Source organism: Xyrauchen texanus, chromosome 22, assembly GCF_025860055.1.
Source record: "Xyrauchen texanus isolate HMW12.3.18 chromosome 22, RBS_HiC_50CHRs, whole genome shotgun sequence".
In the NCBI taxonomy this organism is placed as follows: Eukaryota; Metazoa; Chordata; class Actinopteri; order Cypriniformes; family Catostomidae; genus Xyrauchen; species Xyrauchen texanus.
This window is the reverse complement of record NC_068297.1, coordinates 28,381,225-28,407,742: the sequence shown is the minus strand read 5'-3', so window position 1 is coordinate 28,407,742 and position 26,518 is coordinate 28,381,225. Positions and strand designations below refer to the sequence as shown.

Genomic DNA, 26,518 nt, shown 5'->3' with positions numbered 1-26,518 from the left:
ACCAGCCATTGTACAAGAATGCACCTTCAAACAAATGTGTAAAGCACTCCCTCTATACAGATTTTGGGGGGGAAGAACAATTCAGAAGCATCCGCCAAGCCAATTTAGCAAATAGAATTATTGCTGGCTTGCTGTCCTAGATAATTCCTGCCATAGTCATGGTATTGTTTTTTCATCTTAACGCCTTTTTTGGGGGTAATCAGGACTCAAGTCAAGTCTCGAGCTCCGAGCCCTTTAGTATACGAACAGCAAGCCAAATATGTTTACTGCTTTAACACAAGATTACATTAACATACAAACTACTGAATTGGAGTTAATTAACAGAGGTTCGGGAGGAGCATGTTAATTTTAATCTGACAAATCACAGCCAATGAGCAGGTGTAAATAAGTCGCTGCTTACATGCTTCCTGTGACAACTCTCCTAACATCCCACTTCCACCCCATCTGTGCATATTCTCTAGATTAATTAAACTCCGAGCCCTCCAGTATATGGACAACAAGCCAAGTATGTTTACTGCTTTAACACAAGATTACATTAACATACGAACTACTGAATCAGAAATAAATATAATTTAAGAAGCCATGATTACTCAGACCTTAAAAATCTATTAAAATTCTACACAAACAAAAAAAGTGATATATTTTATTTCATTCATTTATTCTACTAGAAATTCCACTTATTACCAAAAAAAGCAAGTGTATTTTGAGCTACATTTTGTCATATTAACAACTCGCATGTCAATAAAATTAATTCAGTAATGGCTACGACTGTTGTCTAAATGCTTTTGATTCATAAAAAATATATTGTATGGTTTTTATTTTCAAGAATCAAACTACACTGGTCACGCATTTGTTGTGCACTTTAGATTCAAAAGAACCTGCCTGTAAGAGTAATTCATTCAAGTACTGGACTACACTGGTAGCACTGTGTTATGCGCCCTAAAAAGAACCAGCTCATTTGAGTAATTTTCTTGAGAATCGGACTTACTGTTTGCGCTGTTTCAAACTGTGGATTCAGCAGTAGGGCACAGCATTGCCGTGGAATTGCATTGCAGGAAACACTTGAGTAGTTTAGTATGGGGTTCTCTCCACATCGATGGAAAATTTCACATTCTGGATCTTTCTGTAGAATGTTGTAGCAGAGATTTCATGCAGGTCTTGCCATTACTGGGGACTTTTGTTACTTTAGTAGCAGTGGAAGTTTGGTATGTATAGACTAATTTATACTTACTGGGTGAACTGGCTTCACTTAGTTCGCATACAAATGATGACAAAAGTTTTTGTTCTGCCAATGTGGTCGTTTGCTGATATTTCTCCTGTTCGAGCACATCTCTGAAATTCTTGACCTGTCGAAGAGTGTAGATGATTGGTTAAAACTAATTGTGGGTGTGGATTAGACGTAATGTTTATTTATTTACAATCACACTTGCCTGCTAAGGAGTCGATGCCATCTCTCAGAGATTGTGTAGAAGTATTCTTGTTATATGATTCACAGGTAAAACTCCACAAAAAAAAGTATGGCCATGACAAATGCGTGGAGAGAGATTGGAGTTTTTAAGAACTCAGATGAAATAAATTGTCGCAGAAAGTGGAAGGGGCTCTGTGACAAGTTTAAGGCAACTTAAAAAGAGTTTGTTAAAAACAGTGACATCACCCTAAATGAACTAATTCTAAAACAATGCCACGTGTTGTATATATGCCGGCTTCATTTGCCTATGGGTGCTTTAGTTCGTCCTGGTGAAAAATGTTTTGTTTCTTCCATAGTACATATTTTGACTTAATTTAACTCCATCTCATCTTTACAGGTATCAAAACTTTATAGAAAGTTTTCTCTTTCTCTTAAAACAGAGCATCGCTGCAAGCCAAATTGCCTGTATTTATGTTTTTTTTCTTCAAAGAAGGGGACAGTGCAGGCAGGCTGAAATTTGTTGAGAGAGTCTGCTTGTCTTGTGTAGTCAGTGAAGACAAGCGGAAATGTGTTCCTTCTCGGCAGCATCCCTGTCACGCTCTTTCCAGAAGTCTCTCTTCTGCTCCTCAGAGTACTAAGTGTCCTTAGGGGGTGCAGTGTAGGGGCCCGTGGAGAGGGCCAAGGGACTTTTTTGGTGGTTATCATTCAGAGGCTTGAAGGGTGGTGTCAAAGGGTCCTCCATGTTTGAATGATTTGTGGTTGCTGCAGCCAGAAGACACTGGCTACATTTGGAATGGAGAGGTAGCATACCGCTGTATACATTGAGTACTGTGTAATCTTTTAAAGAAGTATGTAAAACGGTATTCATTATTGAATGTTGTATGCTACATTGTTGTAGATGAGCTCCGCTATAGAACTGTTAAGAGTAATCAGAACCAGAATCATTAAATATGATTACCCTCTTTTAGGGGTTTATGTTAGTAACATAAATAAATTAATAAGCATCTTAGGGATGACATCTCAACTGCGTTGTTTAGGATAAACTTTTTCCTGTTATTACCGTTCACAACGAGCATACTGCACATCTCCGCTAAACCTAAAAATGTAAATGTTAGAGGGAAAAATACAATGTCTGAATCGCACTCGTCACTGATTATGCAAACGCAGTTACTTCCTGGTTTCAATGCAGGATCCGACCCCGGGTCTCTTACCTTGCTGACGGGGAGGTGAACACAAAGGAGTCGATGAAAAAAAATGTCTGTTAGGAGATGTCGCTTATCTGTGAGTTGCCGTAATGTGGCCGATCCTACAGTACCAGCACTCTTGGAAACAATATGCCTACTTCCTGTGTGATCATGTTGGAATGATGTATTAAAATTTCCTCATTCAAATAGAAAGTGAATTAAAGCTTAAGGGTGCAGTATGTAAGATTCAGAAACCCTTGTTATTAATGACACATGTGGCTGTTAACCCTCTTTGGTCTGAGGGTGTTGTGGGCCCTGGAGAAGTTTTGACATGCCTTGACATTTGTGCTTTTTTCAGTTGCTTAAAAACACATTAATAGCTAAAGTCTGATAACACTGTATTCAGCACAAACTGGGCTACAATAATATGTGAGCAACATGTGTGTACATGTTTGTATTTTTGAGAAAATAACGTTTTTGCGTGGTTTTTGAAAAAACAAAATTTTTAAGTCTACAAAATGATGTGAAAACCATCCTGATCACTCATTCATACAAAATAATATAGTAATTGAACTTTTGTAAGACACTTTTAGTATTGAAAGCTCATATGCGAGGAGGCGTGAACTATCATGAATATTGATTGTAATTCACACCTGAGGAGACAAAAGACCCCTCCCCTGGGCCTATCAATGAGGAATGTTTCAGAAAGAGAATTCATGTTTGATGAACTCAAGTTTTAAGTTAAAAGAAGTAATCTGACTATACATTTTCTTTACATAAAGACTTTACTTAATTTTAGACCTACATGACCGTTTAAAAGAAGTCTCTTCTGCTCACCAAGGTTGCATTTATTTGATCCGAAATACAACAAAAACAGTGATATTTTGAACTATTTTTACAATTTTAAAGAACAGTTTTCTATTTGAATATATTGTGCATTTGTGATCAATGAATTTTCAGCATCATTACTGCAGTCTTCAGTGTCACATGATCCTTCAGAAATCATTATAAGATGGTGATTTTCTAATATGGGCATATTTAAATTGCATTTTACTCATTTAACCTGAACACATATTTGCAAGCACAAGCTTTGTTGATGATAATGAGGCAGCATAAACACTAGTTAAAATATAATCTAAACATTAATATTATTTTTATATCATATTTATATCATACAGCATATAATTTAAATACCTGCTTTAGCCGAAACTGCATTTCAGTGTAACTAAAACTTGCTTATTAGGACATATTTCAAATTTCAATACTCTGAATCTTGGCTGGCAAGTCTGGAAACAGTCCCACTAGTAAAATATGTACATGTTTATATAAAATAGCATGTCAACTAATGAAAACTAAATGACTTACTCATCCGAAATTATATCCTCGGCTGGATCAAATCTCTCTTCAAAATACAAACGTTCATCGGAGTCCCGCTCTTCTTCTGAGGAAAATGTTAACTCTTCATAACTATCCAGGAGTTTTCACACTTGTGTATCATGCTGTCTTTCAAACGCACAGAAAAGTGAATTACTTTGTTTTTAAGGCACAGTCGGGGGGCGTTCACCATTTGCATTGATTGCCTCAGCACATTAGCGTATGAATGGCGCGCTCTGCTGGTAGGTGTGATCATATTAGAGAAAATGAGCTGAGCCAGTAAAAACTGTACATCGCTTTGTTTCATACATTGCAGGAGAATATTTGTTTTAAATTTGAATTGTTTTATTTAAAAGTAGAAATCTTAAGCTTTCTTTAGACATATGTTTCATGTTTGTGTGATAAGTATTTGCAGAGTTTCAGTTCATTTTTGTGATGTGTTTCAGATATATGCTCACAAACACAGAGACTGCTGATAGCTCACCATTTTTATTTTATTTATTTTACAAAAGCACAAGGTTTTGTTGTTATTGTGAGTGTACAGAAATAAAAGTAGATCCTTTATAGTCTCTAATGATGTCTTACACTTATCTGTATGCCCCAAAATGACAGAGAATTTGATGTTGTTTCCGCTGTAATGACGAAAAAATCCAGCAGGACGCGCCGGCGCGTCCGTCGACCCCAGAGGGTTAAGTGAACTGCAGCCAGCTACCTGTTGCTCATGCTCGCGCTCTTGCACACACTCCATGGGGACGCGAGCGAGCAATGACGTAACGTACAAAGAGACAACGTGATTCATGATTACAGATGAGGTAGCATAATTAAAATTACACCGTTATGATTGTTTTACTAGAAACTTTGAGACTGTATATTATATTTGACACTCCAGTGCTGGAACAGGGCTAAAATAATGTGTGGATAAGCCTGACTATGCGAGACTGTAGTTTGAAGTAATCACTTTGCATGATACATTGACTGCATTTATACGATAGCCTATGCCGGTGTTAGCTAGCTAGCTTTATCAATTGCTGTTGCTAAATTTGGTGGATGATGACAGTAGCTGTTTATAAAATAGACTGTACATTATTAATATGTTGACACAATTAATTATTGATGTGATTCCATCACAACTGTCATTTCGATATATCTATGCGCTATTGTTTTATAATAATAGAGTGTATATATTTTCTGTATAACCAAGTTACATTACACTAATAAATGGGTCTTTTTGCATTATCTTGAACATTGGCTAGTATTCATTTCATGTGTTGTTGTAGTATCCCTTGCTGAATAATTACAGATTAAAATTATGACAGTTACTGTGCAGGCAAGATCAAGTTAGCTAAAACTACACAGATCAATCCTTATGGGACTATATTTCACATGCTTTGCAGTTTTGTGAGCTTAGCTGTCCATTAAGAAGAATGCCAATTCAGGGTCGTTTTTGATTCCCTAAACCGAACAAAGGTCCCTCCAGGAATCAAATGTCCTAACGATGTTCACTCTAGTTTTTGCTCGATCATGTAACTGCTTAAGCCAGATGGGATTCAGTTGATAAATGTTTTTTGGCTTACTCTGACTTTGTGTAGAGTCGGTGTTGTGCTGGGAGCCGACATTTGCTGGATTCCGTCTCTAAGATAACGTTACCTAGTGTTGCAGTTTGTTGACGCTGTTGAATAGTGGAAGAGAAGCTATTACTGAGGCAAGGCTCGCATAAACCTCACATCCTTTTGTTTTTTCCGGCAAAAGCAACCCTCTCCCTTCACATCAAAATCAGTCTACAGGCTTTAATAAGCTACCCCCCCCAGGTTTTCCAAAGTTGAGAGCAGCGGCCCTAAATACTGCAGGAATAGTAAGAGTATGGTAGTAGTATGCTATTCTGTACAATGCCATTTTTACCTAAAAAACCTCCATCTTTAATATGAGATTTGGGGCATTAATAGCTTTTCTGTTTTATAACAGGCACATTAATTTCCCATTTTTGCAGTTTCCTACATTAGTTGTTATACTGCATTTACTGGTTATGGTGTTAAAAATGTTCCTTTCCTGGCAGAATAATTAATAGGTTTGGTTGCAAATTACCAAGTGTCTCTTGCTTCAGGAAGAACTCCTGCTTCGATAACAACCAAGTGCCACAGCAGAGTACAGCGGGAAGGTTAGGTATCAGCCAGCAGATGATTTGGCAGACGATTTGATATTATGCCATGATGTCAGCAAAACAACACATTTCGCTGTGCTTGTTTATTAAGAACCGCTGTGTTGATTTTGGGTTTATTTTATTTTCGCATGCCATTTGTGAGACCGGTATTGTTCTCTGTCTACCAGTCGATCTATATTAGGTAATGTGAGGGGTTGGTATTTTTACTCAGGACATGTGCAGGAGAAAAATGTTTTAATACAAATATCAAGCAACTGGAATTCCTGAGAGAATCTAGGAGAAAGAACAGCAGTCTCATTTGAGATTTTTTTTATTATATTGTTATAGCTCTGTATCTCTAACCACATTAATGAGTGCCATATTTCAAATAGAGAGTATAAAAACATTTAAAATGAACATTTAAAATATGTTTCATCTTTGGTTAGAGAATGGAAATCAAGGATTAGGACTTGAGAAGTTTCATACAGTTTTAGATTTGTGACTACAGTAATGTTGAAAGGTCATGTTGGAATGATCGTATTAAAGAGATGAGGTCATAATGAACACCATCAGGATGTTGAAATTACTAGTGGGAAACTGGATTTTCACAGACACGAGATTTTCAGTATTGGGGGTGTGTCAATTAAACCTTATGTTGTGTTAGTTTTATGCTAACGCATTTTTTGTTCCCGGTTTAAAATGATTGGCCCACTAAGATTGTTTATAAATATCTCATATTGCATATATTATCACAAGATATTGCATTAGATCTTTGTATCAACTTCTTTTTTTAACAATTATGACAGGGTTTTTAACATATATATTTTTTATATATATTTTTTTATTTAGAAAGGAATTAATTGCACTGAGATTTTACCGGGCCAGTGGCGCGCGTGTGTGTGTGTGTGTGTGTATTGTGTGCGTGCATGTCTGTGGACTTTGTGTGTGCAAACACACATCCACATATGTGCTCATCTAAAGGATTGGGATGCTCCTGAACTACATTTCTGTATGTTGTCATCTAATCCATTAATTTCCAATGGCTGGTCATTTTTGACAGGGAACACAACAAGTGTAACAAAGTGAAATTAAACAAAATATTTTTTAAGAAAATGGTCCATGTATTTTTTGTGTTTTCAGATACCAAATGTGAACAAAGCCAAGGAATTTTATTCCAATAATAAAAAAAAAAAATTATAATTGTGTCTAAATCTAATAAAATAAAGCTGATTACACTTCATTTTGTTGCATTAGCACAGAAAAAAACCATCCTTTGTTTGTTGGGAAGTAAAAAGGAGAGAAAGAAATATGAAATTGCCCAACACATCTATTTAATTCTGCCTCATTACACGAAAGTATGTGACAGTGGTAAAAAGTTTTATATAATTATATTATGTAGTTCATTACACGTAGTTCAGTTCAGAGGTGAAATGTCCACTCCGTGGCACTTAAAGCAAGTTACATTTTCTCTCAAACAGATGAGTTTTATATCCACAAAACCTACCTACATTACCTCCCTATCCTAAACCTGTCATTAAAAGCAAATTTGAGATGAGAAATGCAATTTTTGAAGTAACCAAATTATTTTGCAGTGCATCTATGACACTTTCTTCTCACGTGTTAACTTGCATGCTTTTCAGGACTGGCCATGCAGTGCTCTATAAGTTGAGCTACCATGTAATTTGATGATCTGCCATTTTACTTGTGATTTGTGCGAAAGAAAATAAAAGTAATTGTTGTAGCGCCGGTAGTGTTTATTTTACCAGGAAACTGTTGCGAGATGTACAATGAGCTACGTAAAAATTATTTAAAAATAAAGGCATAGTAATGTCATTCTATGAGACCAAATTGTAAGTATGATTTCCAAGCTCTTAAGTAGGAACTTCCTTGGAGGGCTTGAAGGCAACATAATGCATGTGGTTGTGCCTGAATCCTGGTGTGTGGTTCACACCTCTGTTATGTGTTTATCATTTGAACCTTATGCCAGGCCACTTGCAACTTTTGACAGGGGACTCAATCCTCCTCACCCTGCTAAATGACCCAGGGCTAGTCTGGAGAGCCATGCTTAGTTACAGAAGAATCAGCTGTTGACAGCAGCTATTCAGGGATCTCACCCCCATGGCTTTGGTGAAAACAACAAGCACAAGGTCTTTTGAACATCAGCTTCCAGTCCTTGATCATTTGTAGACAACACTCACAGCTCCCTTACAAAAATGCAGTTACAATTATTTATGTTTTGTCAGTGCAGTAAAGTGTTAGAGACATTGCCTACATTCATACAGCAATCGAGATTCACACCAGTTAGTAGTTTGTCAATTTCAAACACTGACTGTGTCCTCACGGCCCACAGTTTGGGCTGTCTGCAGTACAGCTGTAATCACTCCCATCTTATCCAGGCGACCTAAAGGCCATAGCACTGGGCTGCTTCCCTTATAAGTGTGCAGCTGTATCTCCAGTGGCTAAGCACACGACTGACCCAGCAGTGAGCATGCACAGGGCAGGTGGCTCTGAGAGTGTTTTTCTATGACTTATTTATCCTCAGTGTATTTTAAGTGACCCACCCAGGGGTTGAGAAGTTATAGCTACAATACAAAGTCATTGAGTAGTTTACGTTGTATAATTTCTGCTAAACACCATTATAGTCTAGGATTCTTCGTAGTGCAAAGCCAGGTTTCTGCAGAAACAGCTGAACAGAATGACAAGTGTTGCTCATAAAAGCACGACATTTTTCAGAGACAAAAATTCACAAATTACATGCATGAAAATGCATCTACATGTGTGAACAAGAACTTAGTATGCAACTGTCTTTGTTTATTCGTCCATTCTAAGCACACAAACATGCAAGCACAATTATAGGGCTAACATTCAGTGGGGTGAAATACCAGCGCTTGTATCAGCAAAGTGTGTTTGCACTGTAAATAAGACTTCATAATGCTGCTGGCAAGTAGTCATGACTTATAGGTCGGGGTCATTCTTATTTTGAAAATGTGTGCTCTCTGCCACAATTTATCTTGTAAGTCAAGAGAGGCCAGGAATGGAGAAACAAAAATTATTTATAACAAGACTGGGTCATTCTCATGAACCGTTTTGTGTCATTTGTGCTAGAGGAATATTTTGTTAACACTTTAGAATAAGATTGTATATGTTAACAGTAGTTACCTACATTATTTAACATTAATTTACAGTGTTTTACAGCACTGATTAATCTTAGTTAATGTTAATTTCAACTTAAACTGTACTAATACCAGTTTTAAATTAAAAGTTGTATATGTTATCATTAGTTAATACATTATGAACTTACATGAATAATGAACAATTGTGTTTTCATAAATTAACATTGATAAATATTTAAGATTAATAAATGCTGTAAAAAAATATATTGATCCTTGTTTGATCATGATGCCTAATGCATTAACTAATGTTAATTAGTAGAACCTTATTGTAAAAGTTTATACCAACATAAGCAGTTATAAAAAATACTGTGTATATGTATGTGATATATATATATATATATATATATATATATATATATATATATATATATATATATATATATATATACACACACGTTGGTAGCAAAAAGTTTGGAATATTGTACAGATTTTGCTGTTTCGGAAGGAAACTGATCGCAAAGTATAGTCAGGACATTACTGATGTAAAAACAGCACCATCACTTTTTGAAAAAAGTATTTTTTGATCAAATCTAGACAGGCCCCATTTCCAGCAGCCATCACTCCAATACCTTATCTCCTCGAGTAATCATGTTAAATTGCTAATTTAGTACTAGAAAATCACTTGCCGTTATATCAAACACTGCTGAAAGCTATTTGGTTCATTAAATGAAGCTTAACATTGTCTTTGTGTTTGTTTTTAGTAGGCCACAGTATGCAATAGACTGGAATCTCTGGAGGTCAATATTAGGTAAAAAATGGCAATGGTTTGGATGTGTGAATGGCGAGCTTTGTGCAATTTGCTACTTTTGATACTTTTTGTGTCATAAACTGGTGAGATTCAATACACCCTGATCCATAACTGTTCTAGGAAGGCAATATGTCAAAGAATTAAAAATCCTCGGCTCTGGAGACATTAAAAGACACTTACGCGCTCAAGCTGATACCCCTCTGGAGGCCTCGAGCCAGGGAGTTGATTTGGCCAGAGAAGTGAAAGAGATTCAGCGTGAACATGTCGGCAATGCTGATGAAGGCCATTGCTGACTTGGAGGATCTTGCTGCAATTCGTTGATCGATCACGGCCATGGAGACGAAATTCACTGATATGGTTTCAAGAGTGAGGAATGTCGAGAAATGGATTGATTATCTGGAGTCATCGGAGAGGGAATTATTTATAATTATCATTAATATTAATAATTTGGAGCATTAATCATTTTTGAGTATTATTTCTAATATGTCAAAATGTCAAATGTTAGTATGAGTGGCTTGTCTCTCTCCATGTGGAATGTGAACATGTTTGGGCATCCCATAAAAAGAAGGAAAGTTATTTCCCTTCTTAAACTTAAGAAATATGATATAGTGTTTCTTCAAGAAACGCATCTTTCCCTGCAGGAAGCTGAAAAATTTGGGAAGATATGAGGTGAACGTTTTCTTTAGTGCTAGCTCAAGTAAGAGCAGGAGAGTGATTACACTGTTAAGTAAGCATCTACAATTGAAATGTCTCATACAGATTAAAGATAAATGTGGAAGAGTCATTATTGTTTTAGCAGAAATTCAAGGGCAAAATTTGATATTGTCTAATATTTACACACCTAACGCTGATGATCAGGGGTTTTTTATAGATCTTGAAGGGATGTTGCAAGCCACTGGCACCCCTCATGATGTAATATTGGGAGGACACTTGAATCTATTGATGGACTCAGTCCTTGATCATAGTGAAGCAAATGTGTGTAAGCCCCCTAGAGCAACATTGACGCTTCTCAGGATGTGTAAAAATCTTGGTCTTACAGATATTTGGAGACTTTTGAACCCATCTGGTAGGGACTATAATCAGTCCATAAGATTTATTCTAGAATATATGTTTTTTTTTATCTAAGTCCCTCATTTCATCTGTTGTTGATTGCTTAATTGGAAACATTTTAGTCTCTGATTACGCCTTGGTGAGTTTAGAGGTGTTGCCACATACGGAGAAAAATAAATCATGTAGTTGCCACTTTAATGTATACCGTTTGCAAAATCTTGAATTCCAACAAATGTTAAAGGCTGAAATCAATGATTATATGGAGACCAACTGGTCCTCAGTATCCTCTGTGGGCATGGCTTAAGAGGCACTCGGGTCTGGTTCAGTCTAATTCTTATAAAGGACAAAGATTCAAGTGAGTGTAAGAGTTACTATCCAATTTCCCTGAACCAGCTAGGTGTAAAAATATTGTCAAATATTTTGGCCAACCAATTAAGTTATGACAACTCTTATACATTTAGATAAGGTGGGGCTTATTCGGGGCCGCAGCTCTTCTGATAATATTATGTGTTTTATCAATATTATGTGATCGGTGGCGAATGATCTGACTCCGGTTGCTGCTATCTCACTTGAAGCCAAAAATGCATTTGGTATGGTACAATGGGATTATACCTTTAAGATTTTGGAAATATATGGGTTCGGACATACTTTTATTGGATGGATTAAGTTACTTCATAGACACCCGGTAGCGGCGGTACAAGCAAATGGATTAATTTCAGATTATTTTACTCTTATTGTTCTGTCTTGCCCTGGAACCATTAGCAGCTGCGATAAGAAAGGAAGATGATTTTCCAGGCGTGGTGACGGGAGGTATGGTGCATATGTTTTTGCTTTACGCAGATGATATATTATTATTTGTCTACGACTCCATTAGATCTATGCCTTGCCTCCACAGAATTATTAATTCCTTTTTTAAGTTCTCAGGATACAGAGTCAATTGTTCTAAATCCGAATCTTTGGCGTACTGCCCAATAATGGCTTTTCAGCCGGGCACCTTCTAGTGGCACAAACAGGGCATACGTTTTGAAAACGTTCTTTATTGTAAAGGGTTTAAACCAGCAGATCTCAAACTGTTTCAGCATGAGGCCCCCCTTGTGTAGGGTGCATCCATTTGTGCCCCCCACAATTACAATTCAAATTAACATATTAAATTATACAATGCTGGAACATTAACTCTGTTGGTTGGTTGCCTATTTTTTCTGTTGTTTGATTACACAGAATTTAGGATAAATTCTATTTTTCATAAAATGGAACAGATTGTCATTAAACTGTTTATACAGAAATAGTATTGTGTTGAAACTGATACTGATACTTTCAGAAATTTATGTTTGGAAAAGTGCAACAAAAGTGAATAATATTGAACATTAATTTACTATTTCCATAGTAGATGAATATTGAACATTTAAGTTACATATATTTAATCAGAATTTTCATGAAACCCATTACATTTTGGTGTGGAAATAAAATAATATTTTTTATGCACTGTAGTGAAATATCAATGGCTCAGTGGTTTTGTTTGCAACTTGGAACGCATATTTGAATTTATTTTATTTTTACATTTTTGCCATTAATAAATAAAAAAAATGTCTACTCAAAAAGAAATAGCTTTAAAATATATTTTTAAAAGACATTATGCAATGCAGGAACAGCAATTTAATAACAACTATTGTACAAAAGCACACAGCCTGTCTTAGTGGGAAGGGTGAGACTGTCTTTATTTGCAGAGCTTATCAATTCTGGGTGATATTGGTGACAGGCAAACTCTCAAGTCATCTTCCACATTAAGCCGTGCCCTTTATTTTGTCTTTATTGCATCATTGCTGAGAAAGATGTTTCTCAAAGATATGTGGTTGGGAAAGGCAACAATATTCTTATGGCCTGAAGATCAACCTCCTTGTACTTTGCCGTTGGCCAAAATTCCGCTGGGGTCTGCTGATTAAATCTCATCCTGAGTGAGCGATCACTGGATAATTCCAAAAGTTCATCCTCAGCCTTTCTACTGAGGCCACTGGCCATCACATCACAAGAAAAGGGATCTCAAACCGTCATATTTCTCCAAATGTCAGTGTCTGTGAAGTAGTGACTGAAATGTATATTGAGTGAGGTGAGGTGTGTGGTAACAGTGTCAAGCATGAAGTCCACTCCCATAATGTTTGAGTCCAAAAATTCAGATAGATTTGGAAACATGTCAGTGATGCCTGTTTGTAGTTTACGTATCCACAGATACATTTTTCTCCTGAATGCATTTATTTTGTTCACTTGCCTCCAATATTGGGGAATAAGACCCCTGAATAGACAGATTAAGTCTGTTGAGACAACTAAAAGGTCAGGTTTATGTGTTTTCAAAAAGTAATGGATCTCATGTCTCAATTCGAACACTTGCTCCAAAACTTTCCCACGTGAGAGCCACAGCACCTCTGAATAGATCAGTAGCCGATCATGAGCTACGCCTTTCTCCATGCAAAGTTTTGCGAAGAGACGTGACTTCAGTGGTCTTAACAAAGTTCACAGCTGCTACGAATGCTTCCAACACATCATGCAGGTCAGGTGCCATTGATTTTGATGCAAGTGCTTGACTACGAAGCATACAGTGAGTGGCTACAATCTTTGGATTTACGTCTTGAGTTAAGGTGACAACTCCACTCTTGTGCCATGGAAACAACAACTACCTGAGTTACACCAGGAACACACAATTCCTCCATCAGTGCTCAGACTGTCTGCAATAGGCTGAGAGAGGTTGGACTGAGGGCTTGTTGGCCTGTTGTAAGGCAGGTCCTTACCAGACATCACCGGCAACAACGTTGCCTATGGATACTAACTCACCTTCACTGGACCAGACAGGACTGACAAAAAGTGCTCTTCACTTATGTGTCACGGTTTGTCTCACCAGGGGTGATGGTCGGACTCGCGTTTATCATCTAATGAGCGTTACACCGAGGCCTGTACTCTGGAGCGGGATTGATTTGGAGGTGGAGGGTTCGTTTTGGTCTGGGGTGGTGTGTGACAGCATCATCGGACTGAGTTTGTTGTCATTGCAGGCAATCTTAACACTGTGTGTCCTTCTTCCTCATGTGGTACCCTTCCTGTTGGATCATCCTGATATGAACCACCAGCATAACAATGCCACCAGCCATATTGCTCATTCTGTGCGTGATTTCTTGCAAGACAGGAATGTCAGTGTGCTGACATTGCCAGCGAAGGACCCGGAATTCAATCCCATTGAGCATGTCTGGGACCTGTTGGATCAGAGGTTGAGTGCTAGGGCCATTCCCCCCGGAAATGTCCGGGAACTTGCAAGTGCCTTGGTGGAAGACTGGGGTAAAATCACAAGAACTGGCAAATCTGGTGCAGTCCATGAGGAGGAGATGCACTGCAGTACTTAATGCAGCTGGTGGCCACACCAGATATTGACTGTTATGTTATTTTGACCCCCTTTGTTCAGGCACACATTATACCATTTCTGTTAGTCACATGTCTGTGAAACTTGTTCAGTTTATGTCTTAGTTGTTGAATCAACAAATATTTACACATGTTAAGTTTGCTGAAAATATAAGCAGTTGAAAGTGAGAGGACGTTTCATTTTTTGCTGACATATATATATATATATATATATATATATATATATATATATATATATATATATATATATATATATATATATATATAATATTTATTTATTTATTTTTTATTAATGTATTTTTTTGCCTTTTTTGGGGACACTCTTCAGAAGAGAAAGGTTGAGGAAAACTAAAGTGGGCATAACTCCAAATGGGGTGGAATGAGGTCTCCGTTCACTAAAGACCCAAGGCATGCATTAAAGGTTTAAATATGATATCAAGCAAGCCACAATTTTTAAAGGGAAAAATGTCATAGGATATTGGGAAATGCGTAAAGCACATATTTAGAAAGCAGATTTTAATCTCAGTTAATGCCAAATGTAGGTAGATTTGTTTATTCTATATTGTCTAATTAAAATGTAATGGTTTCAAATGGGGACATGCATATTTGCTGATATTTATTTAAAATACAATCTTATTTTGTTGTACACCATAAACAGAAAAATCTATCAACTAATAAAAATGTCAGTATCCTGTTAATTATATCAGTTGTAAGTTGTATATCAGGGGATGCACAAAGCACACAAATAGCACAGAGAAGGACCTGACAACATTTCCCTTTCTTCAAGTTCTGAACTTCTATAGTACCCTTTGCTTCATAAATGTATATATAATTGACCATGTGCTCCTTTCTAGTATTCAGTAGCCTCATTACACTTGCATCACCAGACCTCTTTGCTTTGGCGAACCCACATGATTAATGATACCATGAAAATGTACCAGGACTGTTTCTGAAAAATACAGTTCAACTGGGTATTTATTATTACAAGTGTTTTGTTACTTGATATGTGTCTCTCTTTCATTCTTGTTCAGATGAAAACTGGGATGATGACCAACTCTTGGGCTTCGAGCCATGCAATGAAAACCTGGTTACGGGCTGTAACATCATTGATGGGAAGTGTGAATGTGACAGTGTGCGAACATGCAACAACCCATTTGAGTTCGCGAGTAAGGAAGCCTGTCATACGGCCTTGCAGAAGATTGAAGGTGCGACTCGTACTTCACTTACCATTCTCTTTATCTCTCTCTCTCTCTCTCTCTCTCTCTCTCTCTCTCTCTCTCTCTCTCTCTCTCTCTCTCTCTCTGTCTACTTCCTTATTAAATAGGGATGGGCATTTTGGTCATTTTGTCTACTCGAGTACTCTGACTAATTACTTGTGTATTCATCGAGTACTTGAGGGGCAATGACATGTTCATAACTTCATATATAATAACAAGTCTGACTAATGTCTATGGCGGCTGCATTGTGTCTTGTTTTTCCAGTGTCTATTCATAATTATAGGCTGTTATAAAATAAAATGTTACAAAATGTACAAAAGATTGCATATTCAAGATATAATGCATCATATTTTGTCATTATGTGAAGATTCGCTGCCCAGCTTGGAAAGAATGTGCACAATGCGTGTCTGTCTGTTCTTCCTTCAGTTTACTGTAGTAATCTTTGTAAGTGTGCACCAGTTTTTTTAGTGACTGTCTGAACTGTCTATTTTGATGATAACATTGCGTTTTTAATATGCGTGTTAAGTTGAAATTCAGTTTTGAAGACGCTGCATTCCGTTCTATTTGGCTGCGCTCTGTCAAAGTGTTTGACACACTCGCCTGCTGTATATGCATTGCTTCAGCATGTTTAGTTCACTGCCATACTGCCTGGTGTGTGTGTGTGCGCGTGTGTGTGTGTGTGTGTGTGCTTGCGTCCAAGTGTTCGCTCTTGTGGGGAAAGCCTCGATGCTCCGTATTGTTGTTGCTGTGATTCATGAAGCGTTCCATTCATCTCTGAGAGTCGGAATTTCCTCCTTTCAACTGGGGAAAGTGCAACAGAATGACACTTTATATCAGAAGCTCATGCAGAAATCGTCGAGATGCAGGTGTGTGTTACATCACGCAAACATGACTCAATCCAGGGCAGGGAGGTTTACAATCTGTGACAATCTTTTTATTGAATAATGTCCATTAATGAGCCGAAGTTCTTACATTAAATTATAATAAAATGTTTAGTAAACATTTTGGAGAGACAGGTGTTCAAAACTCTTTTGATTATTGTAACGATTGCATTGCAGCATCGTATATGAGTTTGGTCACTATGAGACGTCTCTGATAATCAATGTACCCCTCAAATTCACAACGTAATCAAACTCTAAATTAAAAATAAGCTTCCTCTTTGACACATTTGTGTTTAGTTGTCAGGTATTTGTCACTGGATTTGTGAAAAGTCACATCATGCATGATCACTATCGATCATCGTTTTCATGATTGATCATTGCTGCCACGTCCGAGTACCCGAGAACTTGAGTACTCGTGCCCATCACTATTATTAAAATAGACTTGTACATGCATGCACATTCTTTTCTGCAGTATTCACAATGTTATCTTGCTGGTTAATGCATTTTGATTGGTTTAGTCTTTAAAGTATGCATTTGAACTGTCTGATTTCAATTGTTTGATTTTGTGGGCATAGCCACTCTTTTAATGAGTGATATGTTCCAATCTAGCTGGGAAAGCCAGCTTAAAAGGTCTTTGCTGGTCTCCAGCAGGACAGATTGTTTTTTGAGGGTTTTGGGGCACTTGACATCTGGCCAGGCAGGCAGAAGAGTTTTCTGTCCAGCTACACCAGCTGAACACCAGCTTGGCCAGACTGGGAGACTAGCCTGACCAGCTTAAACCACCTCAGGCTGGTTTAAGCTGTTTCTTCTGCAGTGCATCAAAGTGTTTTGGGCTTAATTTAATGAAACTCTCACACATTTTTAAGCATATCAAGACTATGATACATTCTTCAGCCATAATTATCAGTAATTAACTCTGCTAATTGGAATAAGCTTCCTATATTAGTTTTGAGATATTCAGAGTGTAATTAATCCAAGCACTAATTTTCAGCATCAATAAAGGGGTGATATAACCTCTGAACTAATTTATATGAATGGATATTAATAAAAGATGAGAATGTCAGCCTCAGTCAATGTGTATTGATGTTTAATTGTGGTGCGTTTTTTATTTTATTTTATGCAAATGTACCGTATGTCCCAAGTCCTCGTAACAATTCTTGTGTCCTTGTTCAAACTAAATTATGAACCCCAAACAAAATAAATGTTTTGCAAAAGTTTTACTGTGACCTATTAGTTTCAGACTGCAGCTTTCTCTAAGCTGCTGCATAACAATGTGTTTCAAATCCCTGGAGCAATGTTGTTTTTTATACGGTTGTTTGTTCTAATTCTTTTTCTTTTGAAAAGGGTGGGGTAGCAAAAGAGTATTTTCCACTTTTTCTTCACCCCATCTTGCTTATATGACAGTTTTTTCAGAAGCCTGTGATTAAACAAACAAACAAGCTGATTTACTGGAAGCTGATAAGGCTCCTTTTAGAGCTATCAGAATGCAAATGTTGCGTTGAAAAATGTGCTCCCTGATGGATACTTGCTTGCATTCTCTAAGCATGCCTGTGCGTTCAGTCTGAGCTGGTGGCACACTGGCAATTAAACACCAAAACACAGGCTTGTTATCACAACGGTCTTAGCAACGGGGGCTGGCCATTGTTGTTATATTGCGGCAGGTGTACTTTTTGTCAACCCCAAAGCAGGCGGTGGCTATTTTGAAGATTTTCCCCCTGTGTTTTGTTGTACTAATATGTGCCCGTCATGTTGTTTTGACTGCTGGTTTAGAGTTGATGTCTGTTATAATGTTGTCACTTGTTTATTTTGATGTTGTGTCTAGTTCGGGTTGTTGTTTTGGCTGTCCATGTGTTGAGTTGTCACAGTTTGGCAGAGATGGTTTGTTTAATAGAAACTTAATTCTCTTGCCACCACTAATCTGAATATCTAAAAGTATGAAAACAGTTATGAGTGTAAAAGTAATCCATTTTTACTCGTACTAGCACAAAGCAACATAGTAAGGTCAATATCTCTTAATAGGGCTTGTTGAAACACCTCCCACTTGCTGGCCAATATCTAGTTTATATAGTATATATTCCCGAAGGTCGTGGGCGGCCTTGAGTTTTCAATTGTTTACATTCAGCACATGTGTACTGTATCGCTTTATTAAGTAACCTGGTCAACAAATACACCATTTAAAAGATCTAAGGCTGCAGATTCCTTTCAATGAATGCATTGATCAATCAATGATTTCTTATTTTGTGTAAAGAGTGCACAATAGACAACACAACAACAAAGCAGGAAGTCCTTTTGTTTGCTTTGCTTTTGTTATCACAATGTAGATTTTGATCCAGCAATGATGACATCCACCTGTTTTGACTGCAATAGTCTATTACAGGACATCCATAGTACTTCCATTGTTTACATCATGAAATTCGGTGAACACAATGACGTTATCCTTGTTATTCTACAAACTATGCGTGTCTAATGTGCCCTTCGATAAAACAAACCATATAAATGTATTTAGTATTGTGTCTGGAACAGCAGTATTACACTCCTGATGTTTTCTTTATAAAACTGGCTTCATAGTTTTAGAAAATAGCGCAGGAGAACAGCCGTTTCTGATGACGTCTGTTCATGCATAGGAAAAAATTTTTGGTTAAAAAAAAATCTACCAATAGCACTCTAGAGAGTTTTAATTTATGAGGACATAAAATGTTGGAATACGGCAATATGTGGGTGTTGATAGTTCGCATAAATCATTGCGTCATTTCATAAGTGAGAACACTTCTCATTGGAAGATTAAAATATGCGCTCTCGGTGTCCTTGACAACGCTGGCCTTTTCGAAAGGCACCCAGACAAGCACTTGGATAAAGGCTTACAGAAAGCTAATTTTTCCAAGTATCACCTTCAAATTTAAAACTTAGCTTGGTAAGACGTAGGGCTTTCGCCTGTTATGTTTTTATGTGTCTATCCCACAGCATTGTGTATTTATTTCATAATAAGTGTGAAATATTATTATTTATTTGAGTTTTTTTGCGTTTGCACTTCTTTATCTCTGTGTTAGTAACAGATTGAGTAATTTTGAAAATTTCATTGTAATGTCTCAAGTGTTAGCTTTCTAAAGATACTTGATTATGTGTGTAGTCAGAGGGACACATGAGCAGTAAACCTTTTATTTTGGGTATGTCTTTACCCTCTGTTCCTCACCAAAGTGGGGGTTCCAGGTGACAGGATATAAAACACTTTTTGTTGCTTGAGAATGTGATCCGTTTTCTGGCTGTTGCGTAAAGTTGTTTTTCCTCCAAATCTCTTCATACATCTGTTTGTGTTCAGTGCCGTGCAGGAGTGGGGGCTGAGGCACATGTTTTGCACTGCTGTAATCGTATGCGCTCGGCAGTTATCATTTGCATAAGAAAAACATTACTGTCATGATTCATCAACCTGGCCATCTTTTGTGTCTAGAGTCGGCAGACATTGCGAGATCTTATTGATTTTACATTAAACAATTGTTTCTGTCACGTAGAAGTGGAGCTGTCTCCGTAATATGATTAAACTCCATCACACACTCCCACTTCCACTCCTCTCTTGCGCTGTTGGCGGAGGAGAGTGACAGAACTGCATTTAAATGACTGGACATGCGACCAAATCACAATCAGTTAAAATAGGCTCTTTCTCTGAGGTCATTCACTTTATTCACCTGACAAAAAAAGTCCTTCTGCCTAGAGGAATGTCTTGTATTTACTGGAGACTGGCAGACACAAGGGCGAATGTTGAATAGATTAGTATTGATTATTATCAGTGGCAGATGAGAGCAGGCCCCAGTTTGAGCTGTGCTGTGTGACCTCGAGGATTTCTTTAGTCGGTACTGTGATGAGAGGGTCTCCTGAAAGGGGAATGGAGATTGATAGTAGTATCGTACTGCCCTCTTCAAGGTTCCCTAATGACATCCATATTCTTCACAACTGTTGCTAATTCAAGAAATCAATGCCCAATAAAACTCAAATAATATGTTGACCTTTCATATCTAAGTAGATTTTCTCTTCATGTAAAAAAATATTCAGGATCAGTAAATCATTGATGGACATGATGGTAAGATGACAAAATTGACCTTAAGGTCCTGTTTACACCTGGTTGTGACTCGGGTGATCCTATTTACAGTACATAGTCATTGTGACTGTGGCCCTATTTAAACCTGGTATTAAGAAGCTTCCTGGGTGATCCGATCACGTGTGGTCAGGCAAGATACATTGCTGTTTACACCTGGTTGCTCAAATGCATTTTCTGTGTCCACTTGTTTTCCGATTTCGCGGGCATGGTCTCTGATTTCATTACGACATGCATCAATCACTCTCATTGTGTTACTACATGATTAAAAAAAGCAAATAAGTCATAAAAGACAAAAAAGCACTAAACGGGGCACTTTTTCTCCCAAATACAGTTAAAATGTAATCTATTTATCTATTAAACCTATTTAATCTAACATTTCAAACAGAAACTGTTAGCTGAGTTTCTGATATCAGGCACACTGAAGAAGTTCTCCAATCAGCAGTGGAATGGAGCAGAACAAGATGCTTTTTTAGAAGTTTAACATGTTTCGCTCCTTAAATGCGCTTTTACACAGACATCTTGTGGATGTTCACATAGGCCAAAATGTAAAAATAGTACAGGTGGTTGCAAGAATGCGTGCATCTGGACTCCTTTATACACAAAACAGCAAGACGCAGAATGGGGGTCTTCTTTTAGATGTTACAGTATAACTTGACATAGCATCTTTTAAAAGTGGCACAAGACACATGGCAATGGTCAAAGACGTATGTATAGTGCATGTTTACATCAGAAAATCTGGGTGGCAAAGTTTCAACTTGTCCGACACTTTTCATTGAGTGCATTTGACCATTAAATTTACAGGCTTCTCTAGATTAACCAAGACTTCTCAGTGTGTGGATCTTGGTTATTCAGGGAAATTTTACTGTCATTGTGAAATGACTGGTCTACACAACAGTTAGGGAAATGTTGGGAAAGTGCTTTTACTCTTTTAGAGAGCCTTTATTTGAAATTAAAATGGAGGTGAATGGTAGTCTTGCACCGCACCAGTTTAGCACTCTGACCCAGAGGTTGCAGTAATTCTGTAACTGGATGGATGCACAACTTTTAGAAACTCGAAAAATATATATTTGATATTTAGCCAGAGGTTTCTATCGAAATAGAAAGGTTCTGTAGAAATTGTTATATATATATACAGTGTGTGTGTATGTGTGTGTGTGTGTGTGTGTGTGTGTATATATATATATATATATATATATATATATATCTTAATATAGCCTTAAACTCACCCTCTGTTTGTTTGTTTTTTCTAGGCTTGATATAAATGGCAATTATATGAATATAAATTTGAACCCTGTTGACAACTGTAGCAGGTAAAAAGAATGTGGCAAAGGGTTGTAAATATTATATAAGGGTGAGAGGGTGAGGGTTTTCCTCTATTTTGAGAACGTGTGTGTGTGTTTTAGAGAGAAAGTGAGGGAGAACAGGAAGTTTTGCTCTATGGGACTCTGATCTGTGTTAGTGTAGGTTTTCTGTGACCCAGCTCAGCCAAAGCACATTAAAGGAAATGCCAAGCATTCTTGCAGTAGAGCTTTGTCTGTGCTGCCTTGGCAGGATTACAGTAGAGAATATTTGTCCTGGGGAGCCGGCCATGCTAATTGCAGGCCACATTGTATGCAGGGAGAGAGAAGCCTCTTATGCCAAAAGCATAATGTTTCTGTTTTAACAATGTCCTGTTTTCAGAAAGTGTGGGGGGTGGGCCAAACCCAAGATTGGAATGCCTGAAACTACTTTACTTTGACTTTCCCTCTTGTTCCGTTGAGGCAAAGGCATTCAACTGTTTGATGTGGAACTCCATGTGTGAGGGTGGATACACCATAAAGAAACTGCAACAAGATTAAATTCAATCATATAGATGACTAGGGCTGAGATATACATAATATAAATATAAAATATATAATTCTTTATATTGTCTTCCTTTTGTGGATATTTGTTACATGTCATTACAATTACAATATGTATTTGCTCTGAAATTGGATTTTACAATCAGAGGAACCATAATTTCAACCTAACATTAGTTTTAAAATGTTTAATTAAAGTATGCAAACAAACAAACAAAAGAGGTTAACAAAATAACAATACACAGTAATAAACATCAATACCTACCTACATACATTTTTGCAAAAATTTGTTCACCAGTGCTGTTGGGTGTAATCTGATTACAAAGTAATCTGATTTCAGACCTTGTCTTCGGGCACCCACTATAGAGTTCCTTTACTAACAGTCATTTTAATTTGTCCTATCACTCATCTCCTTGCTCAATTCCATAAGGAAGAGGTCATACTTCTGCCCTATTTATGAATTATTGATTTGCTGTATATGTGTTCCATGAGTGAGCCGGTGCACTGCAAGCTGTTCTTGTTTTGCTTTACTCATTATTAATTATTTTGTCAAGTGTTGTATGTCTGTTTTGTCTTTTTCATGCCACTGTTGCCCTGTGGGGACAATGAAGTTGAAGTAATTAGGTAGTGTAATCTAATTACTTTTTAAGTAATTTTAAAGTGTTTTCAGTTTTTGAGAAAATTAAAGGCTTAGTTCACCCTAAAATAACAATTCTCACCCTCATAATATCCCAGGTGTGTATGACTTTCTTTTTTCACCAGAACACATTTGATGAAACAGAAATACAAGTTGAGGCCCATAAAATGCAATTGGATAATTTTTTTACTTTTGATGCTCCAAAAATCACAGACAGTCAGTATAAACGTCATCTATATGACTCTATCTGTTAAATTAATGTCTTCTAAAGCAACACGATCATCTTTTGTGTGAAAAAAAAAATCTAGATTTAAGTGGTTTTAAGTATAAACAATCACTTCCGGAGCTTCAGGAGAGGGCGGGCGGAGTGATGGTGTGTCTCTCATGTCACATGCTCGCATTGCCATTTTACGAATGTAATCTCATGTTCTTTTCTCGGTTGAGACATCCAGGATAAGAACACAAACGTATTGTGAGTAAAGAAACCGATACAAATACAGATCTAAACCATCGAAGCTTCTGTACATCATTCCTTCTACTCGGTTGTAAACAGCGCTGCTCTTCCGAGTGTGTCACATGTAGAGGTCGACCGATTAATCGGCGCCGATTTTTTTGCATTTTTTACATAATCGGCATTGGCCAATATCCACGCATATCAAGCCGATTATTAGGCAGGCGCATCTGTGGGCAGCCTAGTGTTGTTGTGGAACACGTGTTCGACGCACACTGCCCCTAGAGTCATTTTCCAGCAGAGTGAACAGACCTCATCCAGTGCCTAAGGAAGGAGCTAAGTTCCTTGGAGAAAACAGTAAGGGTTAAATTTGTATAACTTCTTTAGATTTAATTAAAAACTTTTGATACGTTACTGCCAACTTCAAGAAAAAATCGCCAGCCATTTCTATGTATAATAATATGAAACCATTTGTCTGTGATGCAATTTAGCTATTCGCAGTCAGAGAGAGAGAGAGAGAGAGAGAGAGAGAGAGAGGAGAACTCGCTCACGCGGTGCCACAGCGAGCACAACATGAGACCTGCATAATGAGTGACAGAACTAAACATTCAAACATAGCCTGGTTTAGATATGTGATTATTAGTCTGATTTTATTTTAGATTTCGCCTTCCAAAGATTATAAAAAGAATATTTATACATAAGCCGCATTCTGTTTAGCACAACTTCCTTCCCTTCACTGGGAAGTCACTGACATTTCTCCCTAAAACTCAAACTTAACGTCAGAATCAGCACGATCGGTGATTGTTGTAAAATGCAGTCTAGCTACTGTTGCTAAATTGCGAGACGCGTTTAATAATAAAAAGAGCGCAAGAGATACCGTTCCCAAGGCGGCGCACGCTCCGAAACACACCGCAAAGAGACAAGCAAAGTATAGGCTACTTTGGGTTTCATGCGTCTAAACGATCAACTATACACAAAAATATGTCAAAACGACCGGCTTGGAGATTCACTTAAACACAGTTTATGTCTTAAATGGACGTAGTTATGGAAATAGTTGGGGAGAAAATATGCTGCATCAGGAGCTTATTAGATCTGAACTAGGTCTTAAAGGGGAAGCTGTCTATTAAACATGTGACGATTGAGCCACTGCGAATCAAACAACAAAAGGCAAAGAGAAAATCACTTACAGCTCTTGAATGAATAACTTCTGCATTAATAAGGATTAATCTATCTATGATAAACTATGCAGTGTTATTTTACAATTGATTACTTTATTAGATTTCTTTTTAGACCACACCTGAACAGTAATGTTAGTAGACCTTCCTGAAATAAAATTGTATATATATATATATATATAACAAAAAGAACCGTTAAGAATACCGTTAAAGTACCGGATCGATAAGCAGTAACGGTAAGATAGTAATACCATTAAAACCTTAACGATACCCACCCCTAGTTATGCCTGTGCTTCTCTTGGATGCTCTGAATATTAGATTACGTGTCTGGATTGCCCCTTAATTAAAGCTGCATTTGGATCTCAACCTTCGTGTCTCGGAGCAGTTCGTAACACTTGCTTTGTTTATTTAATATATTTGTTATATATTATTTATACAATATGTTTTTACATTATACATTTTAAATTTAAGTGTACAAGTGCGGATTGGTCAAGTGTTCAATAAATGTATTTGTTGAGAAATCTTGTCTATCTTAAGTAATTATGTGTGTTACATTTTATCTTTCAAATAAAAGGTTCAAATAAGAGGTTAAAAACAAGCACATATCGGCCAAATATCGGCCAAAATAAATCGGCAGCATTAATCGGCCATCGGCCGACCCGGATTTCAAAAAATCGGCATCGGCATTGGCCTGAAAAAAACAATATCGGTCGACCTCTAGTCACATGTACGTCAGTTCTCGCATGTCTCACCATCTAACAAGATTACGTCACACGCACATACCGCTGCTGACCAGAAATGATGATATAGAGTTAAAAAGTACTTAAATGTTGATATTTTTTGCACCAAAGGAAATTACTCAATGGAGTAGTGAATTAATTAATATGATTACAACTTTAGAGAGGTAATTAGTCATTTGTAGTTGATTACTTGGGAATAATTTACCCAACACAAAGGAATCAGAGTTTTGAAACGGTTTATTGAAATGACATTTTCATGACATGAATCAAACTTACCAACTCCATTTGCTAATATCAGTTAGATTGACCAGTGGCAGATGAAGAGTGTATTTGGAAGTCTGTTTGACATCAATGTTCATCAATGGAGTCATGGTTTTAACGCTTAAACATTTAAATAAAGCCGTATGTGAATGCATAGTGCTGATTATTACATTTTATTCAATTAACTTAAAATAATAATGGCATTTATTGTCATCAGTGTTTCATTCTGTGATCCTGCATGTCGAATACAACTGACAAATATGGATTACATCTTGGATAAGTTTTCTACGTTAAAGTTTTGCACCTAAAGTACCCAATACAGACATGACTGTACAAATGGGGATATGTTCTATGTATCTAAAGCATATAAAGAGAATACATTTAATTAGCTCACCAGAAACCATGATTCAGCTTCATCATTTGGAAATGGTATGCTTTATCAAAATTCTGTTAATATCTTTTTGTCGTGAGTGCCTCTTGATGATGCTGGCCAATTTTCTTGCAAATCGGACAAACAGTCTAGGAGGAATTTGAAAAAGTAGGTTTTTCCGAAAATTCAAAATGGCGAACATATTTAGTTTCTAGGACTCACGTTTCAAAAGTTATTAACATAAAATGAGAGCAAATGTGAGCTGTTGGTTAGAGCTTAAATTTACAGTGGTAACAGATCAGACTGTCCTCTATCTGTATGCCAGATTTCATAATTTCCCTCAAGCGGTTCTATGGGCTGCCATAGAATAAATAGCGGAATAATA

General features: G+C 37.1%; 1 protein-coding gene across 2 annotated transcripts in view; it reads left to right on the top strand.

Annotated features, from left to right (window-relative positions):
- LOC127662525 (cysteine-rich motor neuron 1 protein-like) overlaps positions 1-26,518 on the top strand; it is a 195,672-nt gene that overhangs the window by 15,680 nt on the left and 153,474 nt on the right. For both annotated transcript variants that reach the window (XM_052153746.1, XM_052153745.1), the window contains exon 2: positions 15,505-15,678. In XM_052153746.1, the coding sequence (XP_052009706.1) occupies positions 15,505-15,678 (174 nt within the window). The remainder of the gene's footprint in view (positions 1-15,504; positions 15,679-26,518) is intronic.